This window comes from Euprymna scolopes, chromosome 25, assembly GCF_053919585.1.
Source record: "Euprymna scolopes isolate OS-2025 chromosome 25, ASM5391958v1, whole genome shotgun sequence".
Classification (NCBI taxonomy): domain Eukaryota; kingdom Metazoa; phylum Mollusca; class Cephalopoda; order Sepiida; family Sepiolidae; genus Euprymna; species Euprymna scolopes.
Genome location: NC_136506.1, coordinates 93,522,780 through 93,541,696, shown reverse-complemented (window position 1 = coordinate 93,541,696; position 18,917 = coordinate 93,522,780). Strand labels below are relative to the sequence as shown.

General features: G+C 30.6%; 1 protein-coding gene across 2 annotated transcripts in view; it reads right to left on the bottom strand.

Moving 5' to 3' along the window:
- Positions 1 to 4,970: 4,970 nt before the first annotated feature.
- Positions 4,971 to 18,917, bottom strand: part of LOC145247517 (organic cation transporter protein-like) — an 83,444-nt gene continuing 69,497 nt past the window's right edge. The window contains exons 9-10 of one of the 2 annotated variants that reach the window (XM_080109332.1): positions 14,215 to 14,372; positions 4,971 to 9,318 (exon numbers count right to left, since the gene is read on the bottom strand). In XM_080109332.1, coding sequence (XP_079965458.1) covers positions 9,264 to 9,318; positions 14,215 to 14,372 — 213 coding nt within the window. In that variant the 3' untranslated portion in view covers positions 4,971 to 9,263. Of the gene's footprint in view, positions 9,319 to 11,570; positions 11,706 to 14,214; positions 14,373 to 18,917 lie in introns of those variants that run through there. The other variant, XM_080109333.1, reaches the window with a different exon arrangement.

The window sequence follows — 18,917 nt, the reverse complement described above, 5'->3', positions numbered from 1 at the left end:
AAAAATATTAATAAAGGATCAATACATGTTGTTGTTACGAGCGCTTTCGATTCGTCCACGAATCATCATCAGGTGTTAAAAATACAGGATTGCGAAAATGAGGGTTGAAAATGAAAACTAAAATATATATAGTCAGTGATGAGTTAAAATAAAAGTCGATTAAGAATAAAAGTCGATTAAAAATTCGAGTGTTAAAACCAGCAAGTTCGTAGACACCATGTACGAAGTCCGTCCAACACGGGCTACGCAAGACATTTCAGAACGTTACTGCTTTTTTGAAATGCAATGTCATTTATATTAGGTTGAAGAGTTCTAATGTACGACGCTTCAAGAATCTTTAATTTTTTTACATTATTTTCCCGTTGTATAATTTTTGTGTTGTCAACGAGGACCTTTCTAACATTGGAGGAGGGACAGCTATGTTCTTTTTTTAAATGTTTGTAAATCGCGCTTGTGTCGTTAAGGTGCATAGTTATTCGCCGGGACAACGTTGTTGTTGTATGCCCAATGTATGTATTATTTTTGGAGTTACATTCTCCAATAGAGGGAGAAGTTACATTCTCCAATAAAGGGAGAAGCCATCTACCTTTTGTTTGTATTCTAGTCGTCTTATTAAGTTATCTCTATGCATGCAAAAATATTTAAATATTTAAATAATAAATTAATTACAAATAGTCCGTCCCAAAAACAAATGTGGTACGACTAGAGCATAAACAAAGGGCAGAAAACTTCTCCATCTAAAGCACTTAGAAAGAATGAAGAAAAATACCACAGAATCACTTATAGAAATAATTAAATCAACAATAGTGTATATATATATATATATATATATATATATATATATATATATATATATATATATATATATATAATTTAAAGGAGATTAGAATAATAGTCTAAAGAGCTAAGTGTATTTTAATGTAATAGTGAAATTACTAGTTTAATTAAAATACAGGAAATGCTCGTTGTAATTTAGATATATAATAAGCTCGATAGTTAAATGTCCTAGAGCTAATTCAATATTAAGTAATGTGATTTATAATTTAAAAATTAAAAAAAAAATTTTTTAAATTAAAAAACTAATTTTAATTAAATTAAAAATCAGTTTCATAAGAAGGAACAACAACAAAGTTGTTGTTGTTCCTTCTTATGAAACTGATTTTTAATTTAATTAAAATTTGATTTTTAAATATTGATTTTTAAATTTGATATATATATATATATATATATATATATATATATATATATATATATAAGGTGACCGCCAAAAAGCAAAAGCTAAATGGAGGCCATCTAGAACATATGCTGTAGAACGGAGAAAAAAGTCCAAAACCCCCTAGTGTTTTGATGTAATATTTTGAATATAATAAACTAGTTATGACCAAAGTTTCATTTCTTTCAGACAAAACACTAAGAAACGGGGCCTAATTAGTGTGTGTGTGTGTGTGTGTGTGTGTATATATATATATATTAAGTAATGTGATTTATAATTTAAAAATTAAAAAATTTTTTTTTAAATTTAAAAATCAAATTTTAATTAAATTAAAAATCAGTTTCATAAGAAGGAACAACAACAACTTTGTTGTTGTTCCTTCTTATGAAACTGATTTTTAATTTAATTAAAATTAGTTTTTTAATTAAAAAAATTTTTTTTTTAATTTTTAAATTATAAATCACATTACTTAATATTGAATTGGCTCTAGGACATTTAACTATCGAGCTTATTATATATCTAAATTACAACGAGCATTTCCTGTATTTTAATTAAACTAGTAATTTCACTGTTACATTAAAATACACTTAGCTCTTTAGACTATTATTCTAATCTCCTTTAAATTATATATATATATATATATATATATATATATATATATATATATATATATATATATATATACACACACACTATTGTTGATTTAATTATTTCTATAAGTGATTCTGTGGTATTTTTCTTCTTTCTTTCTAAGTGCTTTAGATAGAGAAGTTTTCTGCCCTTTGTTTATGCTCTAGTCGTACCACATTTGTTTTTGGGACGGACTATTTGTAATTAATTTATTATTTAAATATTTAAATATTTTTACATGCATAGAGATAACTTAATAAGACGACTAGAATACAAACAAAAGGTAGATGGCTTCTCCCTTTAAAGAACTTAGGGAATGAAAAGAAAGAACAAACAATACAACAGAATCGCTTATTAGAAAAAAAAATTAAATCAACAATATTACATTTAAAATGTGATAAAAATCATGCATAGAATTGTTGAGATCACGTGGTCTTGTGATTAGGCTACGTATCGAGCGGCGGCGAGTTCGGGTCTCAACAAGATTACCTACACTGACGAGAAGTGTCGCTTCGAAACACGCATGTCTATAGATAACTTAATTTTATGGGCGTAAAAATATTTAAACATTTATTTCAATAATAAATTTATTGATTGAGATTATATGTATTCATTATTACAGGGGGAGTAATACATATAATCTCAATCCATAAATTACATAACAAAAAAAAACACACTCATTTCATTTCTGTTACACACGTATATTTGAATTTTAACAGACATATTCTTTCCAGAAAGAATATTAACTGCGTTCATATCTTTTAAAAACATATTAACGACTATATAACGTTATTAAAAACCTGAAGCTCCCCTCCTATTTTAGATTTCCAGCGTCTTTTTCCGTTTCTGAAATAGAACAGCGTCACGCATGGCAAACGAAACATTTTCAAATATCTTTACTTGTGTTTTTGTTTCTGAATCTCATTCATCCAGAGGAATCTCGAAATAAAGACGAAACGTTGATGATAATAATTCGGTTTGTTCTTTTTATTTCTCTCTCTTTCTTCATGTTGTTGTTTTTTGTTTTACGGCATATCAACCCTTTTCAGGTTATTTAATGTCGAATCCGGTGATTTTGAAGAAAATTTTTTTAATACAATATATTTGGTTTTTTTTTGCAAGTCGGTTTCTATTCAACCCATAACAGGTACTACCACTCCGGGTCAGAGTGGACCTGGGAGCAATGGTAATTCAAGGGTGGCTCCACACTCCCTAGAGCCCGCAAGCCGAGGCCTCACCATAGGATATTGTTTAAGGTCATATCCAGGACCTCTCTCTCTCTCTCTTCATATATATATATATATATATATATATATATATATATATATATATATATATATATATATATATATATATATATATATATACCAAAGAAAGAGCCGTATCATACAGAATGAAGCTATGCAACGAACACATTTTTGAAGTTGAACAATGTCAGAATATTCGGAACACAGATTAACGGGTGATTAAACTGTTGGAAAATATGTAATGAGTAGGGCTATGACAAGCGAATATTGTTTTCATCATTTTGACTCTCGAGTATATATCAATTAATATCTTATGGTTTTAGATTAAATGATGTGGTTCTCAATTGATTAACTGTGTCGGATATATACTCGAGAGTCAAAACAATGAAAAGAATATTCTCTTATAATGAGTTTTGTGGGAGGAGGGGGGGTCTAATAAAAGTTCGACAATAAGACAAAAAAAAACATTGAACAAGTGTTTTATTTATTTAAGTCATTTATTTAAAAAGATGTCCATTGTCACGTGGTTGAAAGTGAGTAAAACGAAATAAGAAAATGGTTCGATATGTTTAAAATATTTTAATGAATAAAAAAATGACTTTACAAGTATTCATGCGTGAAAAATTATACATATTGTTTACGAAAAATTCTAATGCCTAACATTCTTGTTTCTTACTCCAACTGCAATTCTTCATTCTTGAGATATAGGATGACCCAGAAAAAAATGTTACAAATAAATTTATGTCTATGCCACATTAAAATTCCCTTAAACAAAATTGGTGTGTATGAATTACCAGAATAGAAAACTTATGGAGAGGCGCATGGGTCATATAAATTAATGCAAATTTCTTTCTTATTACTAAGAAATACTTTTAGGAACTAGCTCTGTGGCCAGTAGAAAAGTGAAGTAGCTAGTTATCAGGGATTTCCGCTCTAACTACGACCTGAAACGTCACTAGCTATGTGAAAACTGTGCAAATGGGGAGCTAAAGATAACACGCACGCACACATACACACACACGTACATATTTTTCAGAAATGAAAGTTTACAACATGAATGATTTTAGAAACTCAAAGTCGATATCATAATTATTAATATTTAAAGTAATATTTCTAAAAAAAAAAATCCTAATTAAATGAAAATTCTAAATTTTCGCGAGAGTGCGTGGAAAAATTAATATTTTGTAAAATAAATGTAAAGTAACTTTAAATTTACACCATTTATTTTTAGACACAAGGGATACAAATATATATATATATATATATATATGTATATATATATATGTATATATATATGCATATATATATGTGTGTGTGTATATTGTGTATATTTAGGCAGCATTTTCTCATTTAGACAAATATTATTGAATAGCACGGAATTATTCTGTTTTACAATTTTATTTTTTATCTTCTTCAATCTCCGAATAGTCCTTTTTTTGTTCTTCTCGAAATTGTATATGTTGGATCCATAATCGCGAAATGTTTGTATATATAAATGTGTTTAATATATGTAAAAAAAAAAAGAAAAAAAAGTCCGATCACTTAACTTGTAACAAATTACCACGTGACTAGGAAAAAAAAAAAGATATATAAGTAAATTAAAAAACAACCCCTACATTTATTTCTACAATATGCCTGAGGTAGATAGAAGTACTTCTGTCGAAAGCGCTCGCGATTATGGATCCAACGTATACAATTTCGAGAAAAAACACAAAAAGGACTATTCGGAGATTGGAGAAGATAAAAAAAAAAATTGTAAAACAGAATAATTCCGTGATATCCAATAATATTTGTCTATATATATATATATATATATATATATATATATATATATATATATATATATATATATATATATATATATATATATTATATGAGTCCGTAAAGAGAGAAAATTAAAGTATACAAACTATATAGTAATACATAGATGTATTCATTTATTGATTAAGGGAAATTTATAATATATATATATATATATATATATATATATATATATATATATATATATATATATATATATTTATTTAAATAGAAAAATATTACATAGTTGCTACACTGAACTAGCTAATGTTTCGGAGCAATTGGTTTATAAAAAAAAAAACAACCAAGCGACAGAAATAAAAGTTTATCTGCTAATCAAAGCATCTGGTTTATAAATATATATTAGTGACAGGACGATTCCGAAAATTTTCCTGATTCTGATAAAATTACCGATGCTGTTATAAATTCTCGATTTCGACACAAATTCCAATTGTGATTCTTTTTAAATTTCTTATCGTTTAATTTGAGATTCGATGCTATTTTTTTTAAATGTTCAAATAACTGCACTCTCTCCCTTCCGTGTAATGTCCGCATATATTTTGCAAAACGTAAAAATACACCAGGGATGGTGGTGGGGGACGTATATTACAAGAGTAAATATTTCTTAATATTTTTCTCTAATGTCTTCTAATAATCGATTGAAAATTGTGAGGCAAGATTTTTTTTTTTAAACAAATCACATTTGATCGCCGTTAATGCCATTTGATATTTTTATAAACGATTAGAAAGAATTGACGATTGCTGTCGAAATAAGAAAAGAATAGCTAACAAATACCGTCCTTTGTCAATAATACTTTTCTACATATAATGTTCTATATTATTTTAATTAGAATTCATTGAGATGCGTATTATTTTTTATTAATGTTTATTTATTGCGGACTATTATCCTTATCTTTTTCTTAGTTGCTTCACGACGTTTCAGAGGAATAGTTGGTTGGTTAGTTGTTTTTGTTTTACGGCATATCAACCCTTTTCAGTTTATTTAATGCCGAATCCAGTGATTTTGAAGAACAATTTTTTTTAATACTGTATATATTTTTTTTTAAGTCAGTTTCTATTTAACCCGTAGTTGGACCCTAACAGATACTACCATTCCGGGTCAGAGTGGACCTGGGAGCAATGGCAATTAAAGGGTGGCTCCACACTCCCCAAAGCTCGCACGCTCGGCCCTCACCACTGGGTATAGTTTAAGGTCATATCCAGGACCGGAATAGTGACGGGTCTCTGTTAACTATTCTCCACCTTTCCTCTATGATGAAATGTTCATGTTTATTCTTGCAATTATAAAGATTTAATCTCTTATCAGATTGATTTGCGTAAAAATAAAATACAAATAACAATAATAGTAAGAGTGTATGTATACTCCAAATATTTATCTATTTCTCTAAATTCATCGACTAAAATTTTAGCATTGCCATATACATGTAGGTTGTATCCCATACCAAGTCTCCCTCAAACTTTTCAATGATATTTATTCTTAATAGAAATATTCGACAAAATTAAGATTATTTGTATGTGCTGTGTTTATGTCCTCGCCTTAACTCTTATACTCTTATACTATATAACTCTTATACTTTAACTCTTATACTCTTATACTATATAACTATACTATATAACTCTTATACTATATAACTCTTATACTCTTATACTATATAACTATACTATATAACTCTTATACTATATAACTATACTATATAACTCTTATACTCTTATACTATATAACTCTTATACCATATAACTCTTATACTCTTATACTATATAACTCTTATACTATATAACTATACTATATAACTCTTATACTATATAACTCTTATACTCTTATACTATATAACTCTTATACTCTTATACTATATAACTCTTATACTATATAACTATACTATATAACTCTTATACTATATAACTCTTATACTATATAACTATACTATATAACTCTTATACTATATAACTCTTATACTATATAACTATACTATATAACCCTTATACTATATAACTCTTATACTATATAACTCTTATACTCTTATACTATATAACTCTTATACTCTTATACTATATAACTCTTATACTCTTATACTATATAACTCTTATATTATAAAAATGCTATCACCTTTAGTACGACTCAACCCAAACAAAGAAAACGGAATTAATAATCAGCCTAAACTTAAACTTTAATTTGAACTTTTTTTTGTTCGAATTGAAATCAATTGTTTTCTCTACTATATTAAACCACTCGTAACCATAACTTTTAATTCGCCAACTCTAAACTCTGACTAGTTTCAAGTTCTCACAACCATCAAATACATTATAAATTATTGATTTAAACAGTCAAGAATATGCACCGTTGTATAATGTAAACTCGAAGACTAACTCTGAAATATTTGTATATTTGAATATACTCCATATGAATAAAAATGCTCTATCTATATAAAAGCCAGGTACGTCCAAGGACGGAGTACTGCTACCACATATGGGCAGAAAGCGGTAAAAACAGTCTATCCTGCCTTGACAGAGTACAAAATAGACTTCGTGGCTTAGTGGGGGATGACCTTTTCTCTTCCCTGCAACCTCTCTCCCACAGAAGAGACGTTGCGAGCCTGTCTTTGTTTTATCGTAACTTCCAGTGCAAGATCTCGTCTGAGCTCCAATCTCTGCCCCCCCTCGCCAATCTTTCACGATAAACACCCGTCTAGCTGAAACCACTGCTAAAAATTTTCCCCACCCTTTATCTGTGCCAAAATCAAAACGTAGATTCCATGAGCAAAGCTTCTTTCTTAGACGTGCACGCCTGTGGAACTCGCTTCCGTTTGCTTGTTTCCCACCTGACTACAACCTGGAGGTCTTCAAGTCCAACATAAATAAATTCCGGATGAACCGCCTCCTTAAGTAAGACACTTTATCAAATCTCCGATACTTACGATTACTACTATAATAAAATGTTTATGGATTTTAAACTGACAAATCTAACATCTGTAAGTCATCCTCTCCCACAAGTTCTTGAAAACACGTGCGTATATTATATAGATGGTATCTATGGTCATCCGAACATTTAAAACAAACCTACAACTTTATAGCTAAATAATGAGAGATACTTATCTGAATCGGTAATTGTATCGAACTCGGGAATTCTGAACAGAATCAGAAATTGTATCGGAATCGGAAAATATTGCAATCGTCCCATCACTAATATGCATATATATATATATATATATATTTATATATATATATATTTAGGCAGCATTTTTTCATTTAAGCAAACATTATTTTATACAACGGATGTAGTTTGCTTTATAATTTTTTATTTTTTCGATTTTCCGTATACTCTTTTCTTATATAAAAAAATCGAAAATATTAATAAAAGTTCCATAGTTATCATGAGCGGTTTCGATCCAACTTTAAATCATCTTCAAGTGGAATTCATTGAGTTGATGAGGTGAAAGTAACTATAGAAACTTTCATGGATACTTTCGATTTAAATCTGAAAAGATTACACGGAAAATCGAAAAATGAATAAAAGAATTATAAAGCAAAATATCTCCGTTGTATTTAATAATGCTCACTATATATATATATATATATATATATATATATATATATATATATATATATATACTAGTAGGCCACCCGTGCGCCACCACCGAGAATCGAAACCAAAACGTTTAGCTTACGATTTACTTTTTCCTTCGTTAATGCTTGCTCTATGAAAACGTTTTTGATTCAAGGCTAAAAATTAAAACACAAACCAATAGCTATTACGTTACACATGCATATTTGTAATGCCGTCGTTCGACCTTCACCTGGCAAATATTAAGCAAGTATAAATCATGTAGACTATCTGCATGAGTATAATTACACGTAATAGTTAACTAAAGATGATCATCCCAAAAGAAAACTAAAAAAAAAAAAAAAAAAACTAATAAGGAATTAATTAAAATGAATGTTTAAAAGAATATACGAATTAGCTAGAAGTTTTGCAGATGCATACAATTTCAGGACCCATATATATATATATATATATATATATATATATATATATATATATATATATATATATATAAAGTAGTATTTTCTTTTAAAACAAATAAAAAAAACAGGTTTTTAATATGAATATCAACACAAAAAATTATGGGAGTATATGTATATATGTGCGTGTGTGTGCATGTGTTTGTGCGTGTATGTGCATGTATACGTATTTATATCTTCTACATTTTCATATGTGTGTACATATTTACACACACTCATATATACATATATATATATATATATATATATATATATATGTATATATATATATATATATATATATAAAATGTGTCGTATGCAAATTATTTTAGTGATTTTTGGTGTGTAGAAAAATTTCATGCCTTTGTCATCACCGCCATATTCACTTCTGAATATACTTTGTCATCTTTCCTAGAGAAATAAAAGAAAGTTAGAAAATATTAATCAAAATATTCGTAATTCATTTCGCATTCAAAAAAAAAAAAAAAAAACTCCCAATAAAACATTCTAAAACTTACCTTCACTTTTCTTGACGAGAAAAAATTCAGTTTTTGTGAAACATCGGCGAATGCCTTCGCCATTTCCGTAACATCAGTACCAGGCCGCATAAAAAACAGGCATTTTAAACCTTCACTAGTACGAGAGGCGATGGACTGCCTGAAGCCGCACGATACTACTACTTTTATTAATCTGCTATTGCACTTCTATTCCAAACAGAGACTTGGTATCATTCTACCTGGAGCCGACACTATACTATTTCTTCTATTAATGTATTCTTGTACGGCTTTTCCAAATAGAGACTTGATATCATTTTGCCTGAAGCTAAAACTTCTATTAGTCTATTACTGTGCTATTTTTCAATACTTAATTCATGAGGTGTAGTGTAATATTTGTTCTGTTATTACGAGAAAATTATCCTAAGCATTATCTCCTTCCTTTCAGTGCAGTATATATTCGCCCATCATAATACCACTTCCCTTTTATTACGTTCTTCTTTTGGGTGGTGGTGGTGATAGCGTCGAGTCTATTCTGTGGTTATGATCAACCATCCCAGCTAACAGCTTCTCAATTTTAGAGTAAGGGGTAATTTTAATGTTTGTATTTCTTCTAATCATTAACATTTATTTTGGAAGGGGGATTAGCGTATATGGGCAAGACAATTGCTATTAACAAATTGAATACTATTTTTTGTTTTCTTCTTATTTTCGCCCGGAATCCGCTAGATAAGCAGAACCTTTAAAAAAAAAAACAAAAAAAAAACGCATCTGATGTACTTCCCATAACAAAAACACACATGTGATATTGTTAGTCTCAGTCTTTTTTGTAAATAAATTGTCTGATGTGTTCCTTACTTCCTTTATTTGAGCTCCATTGATTCGTTAATTTAGTGATTTACATCAGGGTATTCCAAACTTCAGGACACCATAGAGCCCCTGAGCAGGGCAAAGGTTTCTCACGGAGCACTAACAAGATAATTTCTAAAATAAATATGAAAAACCTTAATTTCAAATTTTAACGTAACTTATCATAATGTTTACAACTATTTTTTGTTTTTGATTAATGGAAAAATTGTTGCATTTTTTGTTAATTTATTTTTTCTTTTCTTTTTCATGAACCATCCTGAAACTCTTTGCACATGTAGTTATGTATCATATCTATTTCCAGTATAAAAGATTGATAATTAAATGTCTGCAGCCTTTTCATTTTTCAATATGAAGCATTTGGTCTTCTTTAAGAAAGGGCTTCTGGAGCCCTTCAGCCTCACCCACAGAGCTCTAGGGCTCTGTGGGTCCACTTTGGGAAACCCTGGTCTACATGAATTCATTATCTTGATGCTTTATTATAAGGCTATTTTTTTATTCCAGTAGTTGATAAATTCAAATATCTAGGATATTGGATCACATCCGATGGAAGGTGCACGACCGAAATACAAAGTCGCATAGCCGCAGCAAAAGTCATTTTCAAGAAATTGTCATCGATCATGACCAACAGAAACATTAAAATAGACACCAAATCCAGAAAACTCCGAACGTATGTATAGTCTGTTCTATTATACAGTTGTGAGTGCTGAACAATCACCAACAGCACGAGAAAGAGATTAAAGGCAACTGAAACTTGGTTTCCGAGGAAAATTTTGAAGATATACTGAACAGAAAAGAAAACAAACCAGAAGGTATTAGAAATGGCAAACACAGAAATTCTCTAATAAGAACAATATAAATAAAAAAAACAACAACAACATAGAAAAACAAATGAGATTCATAGGCCATGTCTATAGAAAAAGCGGAATAAAACAGATTAGCGTGACAGGAAAGAACGTGGGTAGAAGAAGCAGAGGAAGACAGCGAGAAACATACCTTGACAGTCTGAATGATGAGCAACAATGAATTCATGAATGCAGAGAGAGAGAGAGAGAGAAAGAGAGAGAGAGAGAGAGACCCATAGCTGTCAATACCTGTACCAGTTGATGATGATGCTGATTCCAGTAGTCTCTTTCTAAGAACTGTAGGAATGTGGAACTCCTCGTGCTGACTGTTTTCCTCCTATCGATAGACTTGGTCTCTTTCAAGGCTAAGATCAATATGCATATATATATATATATATATATATATATATATATATATATATATATATATATATATATATATATCATGTCTTTGTGATGATCATCTTTTATTCTTATATCAAGTGGCTTCATGTCTTGTCTAAAGCTATATTCATAAACAATTTTGAAAAAGTATCTTTTCTATGCTTTTCTTCTTTCGGACAAGTTTTTCTGTGCGTTCATACGTAATCGCCTAAAAATGTAAAATAAATTGTTGGAAGCGGTTAGTTAAAGGGTTAACGTTTAGCTACAATACTACCAATATTTTTAATACTGTATGAATTTGGAGCATGAAAACGTTTCTCAAGATGATTAAAAAAAAAAAAAACAGGAAAGAAAAACAAAAAAAAAAAACACACACAATCAACAACTAAAAAAAAAAACAACAACCTTTCACATGTATTTGCAGTTTTTAAACGACGACTTTTGACACTGACTTAGCATATATTTCGACACAACCGAAATATGGAAAAAATGCTCCTCTGCTTCCTACTGGTCAACCGACGTGCTGTGACGCCTTATATTACAGTCAAAACTCTTCTGAAAGACATTTGTCTTTCGGGATTGGAGTTTCTGGCCTCGATAAGTGAGCAGACATCATGCTGCACGAAGTTCGAATAAGAAAAAGTTATTTATGTGCATATGTTATATATATATATATATATATATATATATATATATATATATATATATATATATATATATATATAAGTAGATTGTAGTTTGCTTGAAGCATTGTTGAAGAAAATTATAAGGTAAAATTAAAAGCCAAGAACAATGCGAGATTTTTTTTTCAAGAGAAGACAGCGTCTTCTCTTGAAAAAGGACTAATAGGCCTGAAATATATTGAGATTTATAACACCATTGAATACAACAGAAAAAAATTACTGTTGTTTAGAGTTAAAATTTGTGTGAAAAAGAAAAAACAAACAACAAAAAAAAAAGAAATGTATTTCTTTTATTTTCATTTAATTTTACTCTATATATATATAAAAAAATATCTCGCATTGTTCTTGGCTTTTAATTTTACCTTATAATATATATATATATATATATATATATATATATATATATATATATATATATATATATATATATATATATTCTAGCTGGCAGCCCAGAGTTGGCTGGTCATACAATACGCTTAAGCATGATATTTTAATTTATGCAGATTGCGTATGTATTATAGAATCAGTCCTCTATTGACTATCATATATTACGAGAAATAATTTGTTCGGTGGTCTAATTCACAATAAATAAATAATGATAATGTTGTTCATCAAATTCAGTGTGTTTATTTATAATATCACGTTAGCTGATATTTGGCCTTGACAATGAATGCCCTGGAAAAATCACTTCTTATTAATGTTTAGTTTTAGAATATGTTAACGAAGAAATGTTTTGCGGCGATTTTAAATGGCACCCCTTCTTTTATCGTAAATTGAACTCGTTAACAAGACAAAATTAAAATGAAAGGGCGAGGTACACCTGGGTTTGAACAGAGGATCATCCGATCCGTAGTCGAATGCTCTACCAATAAGCTATATCGCCAGATTGTAAAAAACTTGGCTTTAAGAAAAGATGATTTGCTGAGCTTTTATTATCTCCCTTGGCCGGTGTAACGTAAAATATTTCCCTGTAAAAAAATTTTTTTTATCTATAAGAGAGAAAAGCTATTTTTAAGATTGGATTTTTTCGATTTTCAATTCTTATCGGATGAATTTCTGTACAAAACATATCTTAGCACACTATAAATAAATAAATAAATAAATAAAATGGTGAGATACACTCTGGCTTGAACAGGGAGCATTCGATCAGAAGTTGAATAATCTACCACTGAGCTATATCTACAGATGACGAGAGTTTTGTGTTTTTAAGAAGAAATGATTTTTTGAGAATTGAATATCCCTTGATTTGCTGAGAATTATCTCCCTTGGCCGGTGCAACGTAAAAAATTACATTGTAAAAATTCTTTTTTTTATCTGTAAGAAAGAACGATTATTTTTAGGATCGCATTTTTTTGATTTTCGATACTCATCGGATAAATATCTCTACAAACCATATCTAAGAACACTGCCAGACATATAAATTAGCTTTGTGTGAAATTTGCAAAATATAAGCTCAGCCTTTTCAGATGAGGAACAAACTCAAACGCACGCACACAAAGTGACTTATTAGTGACATTAGAAATATGTACAACCAAGACTTTTATAGATCAGGAAACTGACCTATTGGGATCAGATCTTCTGGCTGCAATGAGTAACCGAACGTCAAGGTGCACGGACATCATAAAAGGTTAAGCATCAATTGATGGATGACTCACGAAAAAGAAGAAGGAAAAGAAAAAGAAAAAAGAATGTGAAAAAAAAAAGGAAAATAGGAAATGAAACTGGATTTTTTCTTCTTCCTTTCGTAAGGAGGAAAAACGGGTAAAAGTAAAGGAAAACAAATAAGAAAGAAGTAAGAAAAGAAAGAATAAAAAAGAAAAACAAAAACGAAAAAGTTAAAGAAAGAAAAGAAGGAGGAACAGAAGTAAAAAAAAAGGAAACGAAGAAAGAAAAAGAAGGCGAAAAGATGAGAAACAAAAAGAAGAAAAAGAATAAAAAAAACAAGGAAAATAATAAAAAGAAAAGAAAAGAAAAAGAAGAAAAAAAGAAGATGAAAAAAAAAAACCAATCCAACCGGTTTGTGATGTTGTTTACCTTAATTTTTTCCTGTTACGGATATCATCGAATGTGTCATCCATTTGTCTGTTGTTGGTTTCAGGGAGGAATAGGTATGATAAACCTGCTACAAAGCAGACGAAACCCATCGTCATCAAGGGTAAACTGTCACCCAATTTCCCATCTGCAAAATGTCGCTGCAGATAAAAGAAAAGCAAAAGTAAATCTTATTTATTTACATAAAATATCATTATCACCATCACGGTAAATAATATCGCCCCAAAACAACCATTCTGGTCGATTACCTAAGTAAGTATTTACTTCGATTCCACCGCGATAAAATGACGGTTTAGTAAATAATTTCAACAATTCCTAAGTTACTTTCAAATTCTCTCATCTTCAGAAAACACATTTTCCTTATTTGTTACGATCCTCTACTGCCATCTCCAAGAGGTTCAAGGCAACATTTCGGATTGTCTTTTAGCTTGTGCTTGTAACGAATAAGAAGCCGTCCTATTAGGCGAGAAGAATTCATTAATTGCCCATGAAAAACTGCTTTGAAACTTTAAAGTCAACCATTAATCAAATATGTTTCAATACCAGCAATTTCACCCCTCCAATAACTCACTGTTTCGAAATCGATCCTGTCATTTGACATTACAAATAGAAACACAGGCATCTCATACGGAAGAAATGAAATGTTTGCGAAAGAAGGTCCACGCTTCGGCACTATACGAAAGAGTAGATAGAACAACCGATTTGTAGACCGCTACTTTTTCTTTCAGAGAGATGGCGTGGCTGCTCCAGAGTCTGTGTCGCAACCTACCAAATGGTTTATTAGCTTTATTTACTCTTTTTGGGTATCTTTTTCAAAAATTGCATCATCAGACACAATAGAACCGAGGTAATGTAAAAGAATATATTATTCTCTAAGCTTTTACGATCAACATATATCAATGGCTGTGAAGAGGATAAAGAGTTTGTTCTGCAGGTGAATGAGTTCAATATTCGTTCTGATAATTGTAAGACAAAAGACTTTACGTACATGCAGCAGAGAAGCTATTGAGGACGCTCTGCCTGCCCTTAAGACCATGGGTAATAGGATCACAGATATCAGCAAAAGGGAGATCAAGACCAATCCGCACAAAAGTTCAGGTTTTGGATTTGAATCGATTCTAGTTAAATATTCCTCCGCTCATTAGACACTCAACACATAACATTCCAAAGTCTCTTTGAAAGCCGCTTCAAGCATCGCTAAAATAGAACCTGAGCAAGGACACGTCTTTGCTTGGTTTTACCTGAAACTTTGAATGATTAATTTTGTCCGTAGCCAAACTGTACTGATGCCATCATTCTCTGATGAAAAGAGATAATCACATTCAACATCCTGTCTGTACCACCAAGCTTCCTCAAAACAAGAGAGTATCAAATGCCTTAGTGAGATCAAAAAAAGTAACTAAAAAGACCTTATTCTGTTTCTTGCCTTCTTCTGTAGTTGCCATAAGCTGAATATCATATCCTCAATGATTCTTCTAGACCGCTCCAGTAGATATCTTACAATCGATGCAATTTTCTACTTATATAAGAGCCAGTTACGTTATAGGATCGAGTTGCCACATCTGGGCAGAAGCTACTAGAAACATCTTATACTGCCTTGAAAAAGATCAAAATGGACTTCGTAGCCTACAGAAGGAACATTGAGATCCTATTTCTGCTCTATCATTATCTTCATGGCTAATGCTCGTCTGAGCACCAATCTATGCCTCCCTTGTCAAATTTTAGCGAAAAACACTCGTCTATCTGAAACCACTATAAATAATTTCCCCACTCTTTATCCGTGCTTAAACCTAAACGTGGATTCCATGAAAAAAGTTTCTTTTTTAGAACTGCCCGCATGTAGAACTCTGTTCTGTTTACCTGCTTTCCAGTTGACTACAATGTTGTCGTCTTCAAGTCCAATGTAAACAAGTTCTTGATGACCAGCCCCCTTAAGTAATCCAATTTACCAAATTTACTAAGGATTACTACTATATTGTTCCATTGACTACTGTACACCCATTGACCCTTATCCTCAAATGGCCCCCGGTCCTTGATAAGTGGTGACTCTCTTGCAAAATAAAAAGACCGGAAACCACATTGGGTTTCTAGCAGCACAAATTAAATCACCGCGTAAAATTAAACCAGGTAGAAACTTACCAGCAACAGATAAAAAAGAAGTTCTTATATGGTTATCATACTTAAAGTTAACCCCTTTTGTGCTTAAGTAGGTGATTAATTGAATCATCTTTGAACTGCTCTGACACGGTACCACGTCCCCGTATTGATGAAAACAGAGAACTTAGTTTCTTGATCAGTAGTTGACTTCCACGTTTGTACATTTCTACAGGTAACTCATCATCACTTCTAGCCTTACCACTTAACAATTGCTTTAGATCGTTTTTAACCACCCAGCAATCACTTTCTAATCCATTATCGATTCTCTTGTAAAACATTTCAAATGTTTCCAGCCAAGTTCTTAGTAATTTCTTTCGTGTCGGTAAGGAGAGTACCATCTGACGAAAATATTGGAGATGCCTCCTTTGAGATGGAACCAAACACAAATTTGTAGGTTTTGATTGAAAGACTTAAAATTGCACCCATCCGCTGTATCTTACAAGGCCTGGTTTTCAACTTCCACCAGTTTTGTTTTATTTCCCGGAGCCGAGGTTGTTCTATTTTTTGGTCATTTGAAAAGCCTTGTGTTTAACTGAATAATTTTTGTCAGTAATCCACAAGTAATGGGCGTGATGCATATTACTAAGCAAAGAAAGGATGGTTGGATAATTTTTATCAAACCAATCTTCTTCCTCCAAGTATATCCTAATAACTCTTTGACAGAATCAAACACTGGAGTTTTAAATTCCGACCAAGATTTATCCTAATAACTCTTTGGCAGAATCAAACACTGGAGTTTTAAATTCCGACCAAGATTTTTTCAATATCATCTCTAAATATAATAGAGAACAGCTTTTCATTAGTAATGGTTTGAAACGAATTAATGATATCCTTGACCTTCAACTTGTCCGAATCAATTCTCTTGATGAATAACTACTTTGATTTCGAACAATGCGTTTGATTTTAATCTTGATTGTAGGGGCAAAGCAATTTGTGATCTGACCAATATTTCTCTATACTGCAAGAGTGTGTTTTTTTGTCTATCAGAACGACGTACAATGATACACTCAGTGTAATGAAAATAGTTTGGCCGGGAATACTTCCAGCTGGTTGTCTTGCAATTACGAAACTGTAACACGTCATTAGTGAGCAAAAGATCAAACTCACTGCAAAGAGACAAGAAGAGAATGTTTTTAACCCTAACCTTAACCCTAACCAATTCTGCATCTCTAAGATTATGTACTAATACCTACACAACGGAGTTGAAAGGTTCGGCAACAGCGTGTCGCCTTGTGGAGCTGGAAGTTTTGAAAACAAAGTGAAAGTTTTGCAATTGGAAGTTTTGACAACAATGTGTCGCGTTGTTAAATTAACAGTTTCGACAACAGAGTGACAAGTTATGAATTTGAAAGTGTCGACAACAATGTCAAGTTTTGGAGCTGGAAGTTTTGGATGTGGAAATAATTATATACATATATATATATACATATGTATTTATATATATACACTTTTTATTTTTTTTACATAAACATTTAGGTATGAATACACAGTGATAAATATACGTTAGTCAATTAGTCATAAATCAGTTTATGTTGGTTACAAAAGCCAAATTCGCTATAAAAATTAGGGAAAAATTTACAGAAGTTTTGTTTGGTAAGCAATCACGTGATATACGGCTTTTACATTTGTGAAAAAGAAAAAAGTAAAAAAAAACAGATAAATATAAATATAAGACAATATATGGGGGGCAATATTATATAGATTTATATATATATATTCATATATATATTTATATACATAATATATATATATATGTAATATATATATGTAATATATATATATATTATAATATATATACATGTAAAGATGTATATGTACATACACACATACAAATACAAATACACATGAGTATATATACACATACATATATCCATGCTTATACATGTACATACGCGCATACACATATGCATAATACATGCGCACACATATATATGTACAGACGCATATATATATATATATATATATATATATATATATATATATATATATATATAATTATAAAACTCAAATTACCGTGTAACGAGTGTTGCAACCCAACATCCGGTTTACAACTTCCAGTTGCGCATGTGTACATAAACATAAACCCATAACAGCGTAAACAAATAAACACAAATCGCTACTTTTGCAGAATTTGACCTGCGCACCGAAATATTAACGTTATTATTTAGAAATTATTATTTAATATGCGAAAGGTGAGGATGTTTTGCAACTATTCTGTATTACAAGTATACTGTCGCAATTTTCTTACAAATAAATTAACTTTGACCCGTTGACAACGTATTGTTTTACTGTGTCCGTTTTCAGTGTCCCAATTGCTTTTTTTCGCGTTTAAATTATCTAAATAATTGTTAATACTTTCTGCAATTTTTACATTGTTCATTTCCGTATTACGTTTAAGTTATTTTAACGAAATTTTCTTACAAATAAATCTACTTTAACCTTTGACAACCATAAGAGCAGTTTACAACGTATTGTTTTACTGTGTACGTTTTCAGCATCCCAATTGTTTTTTTTTTCGCGTTTAAATT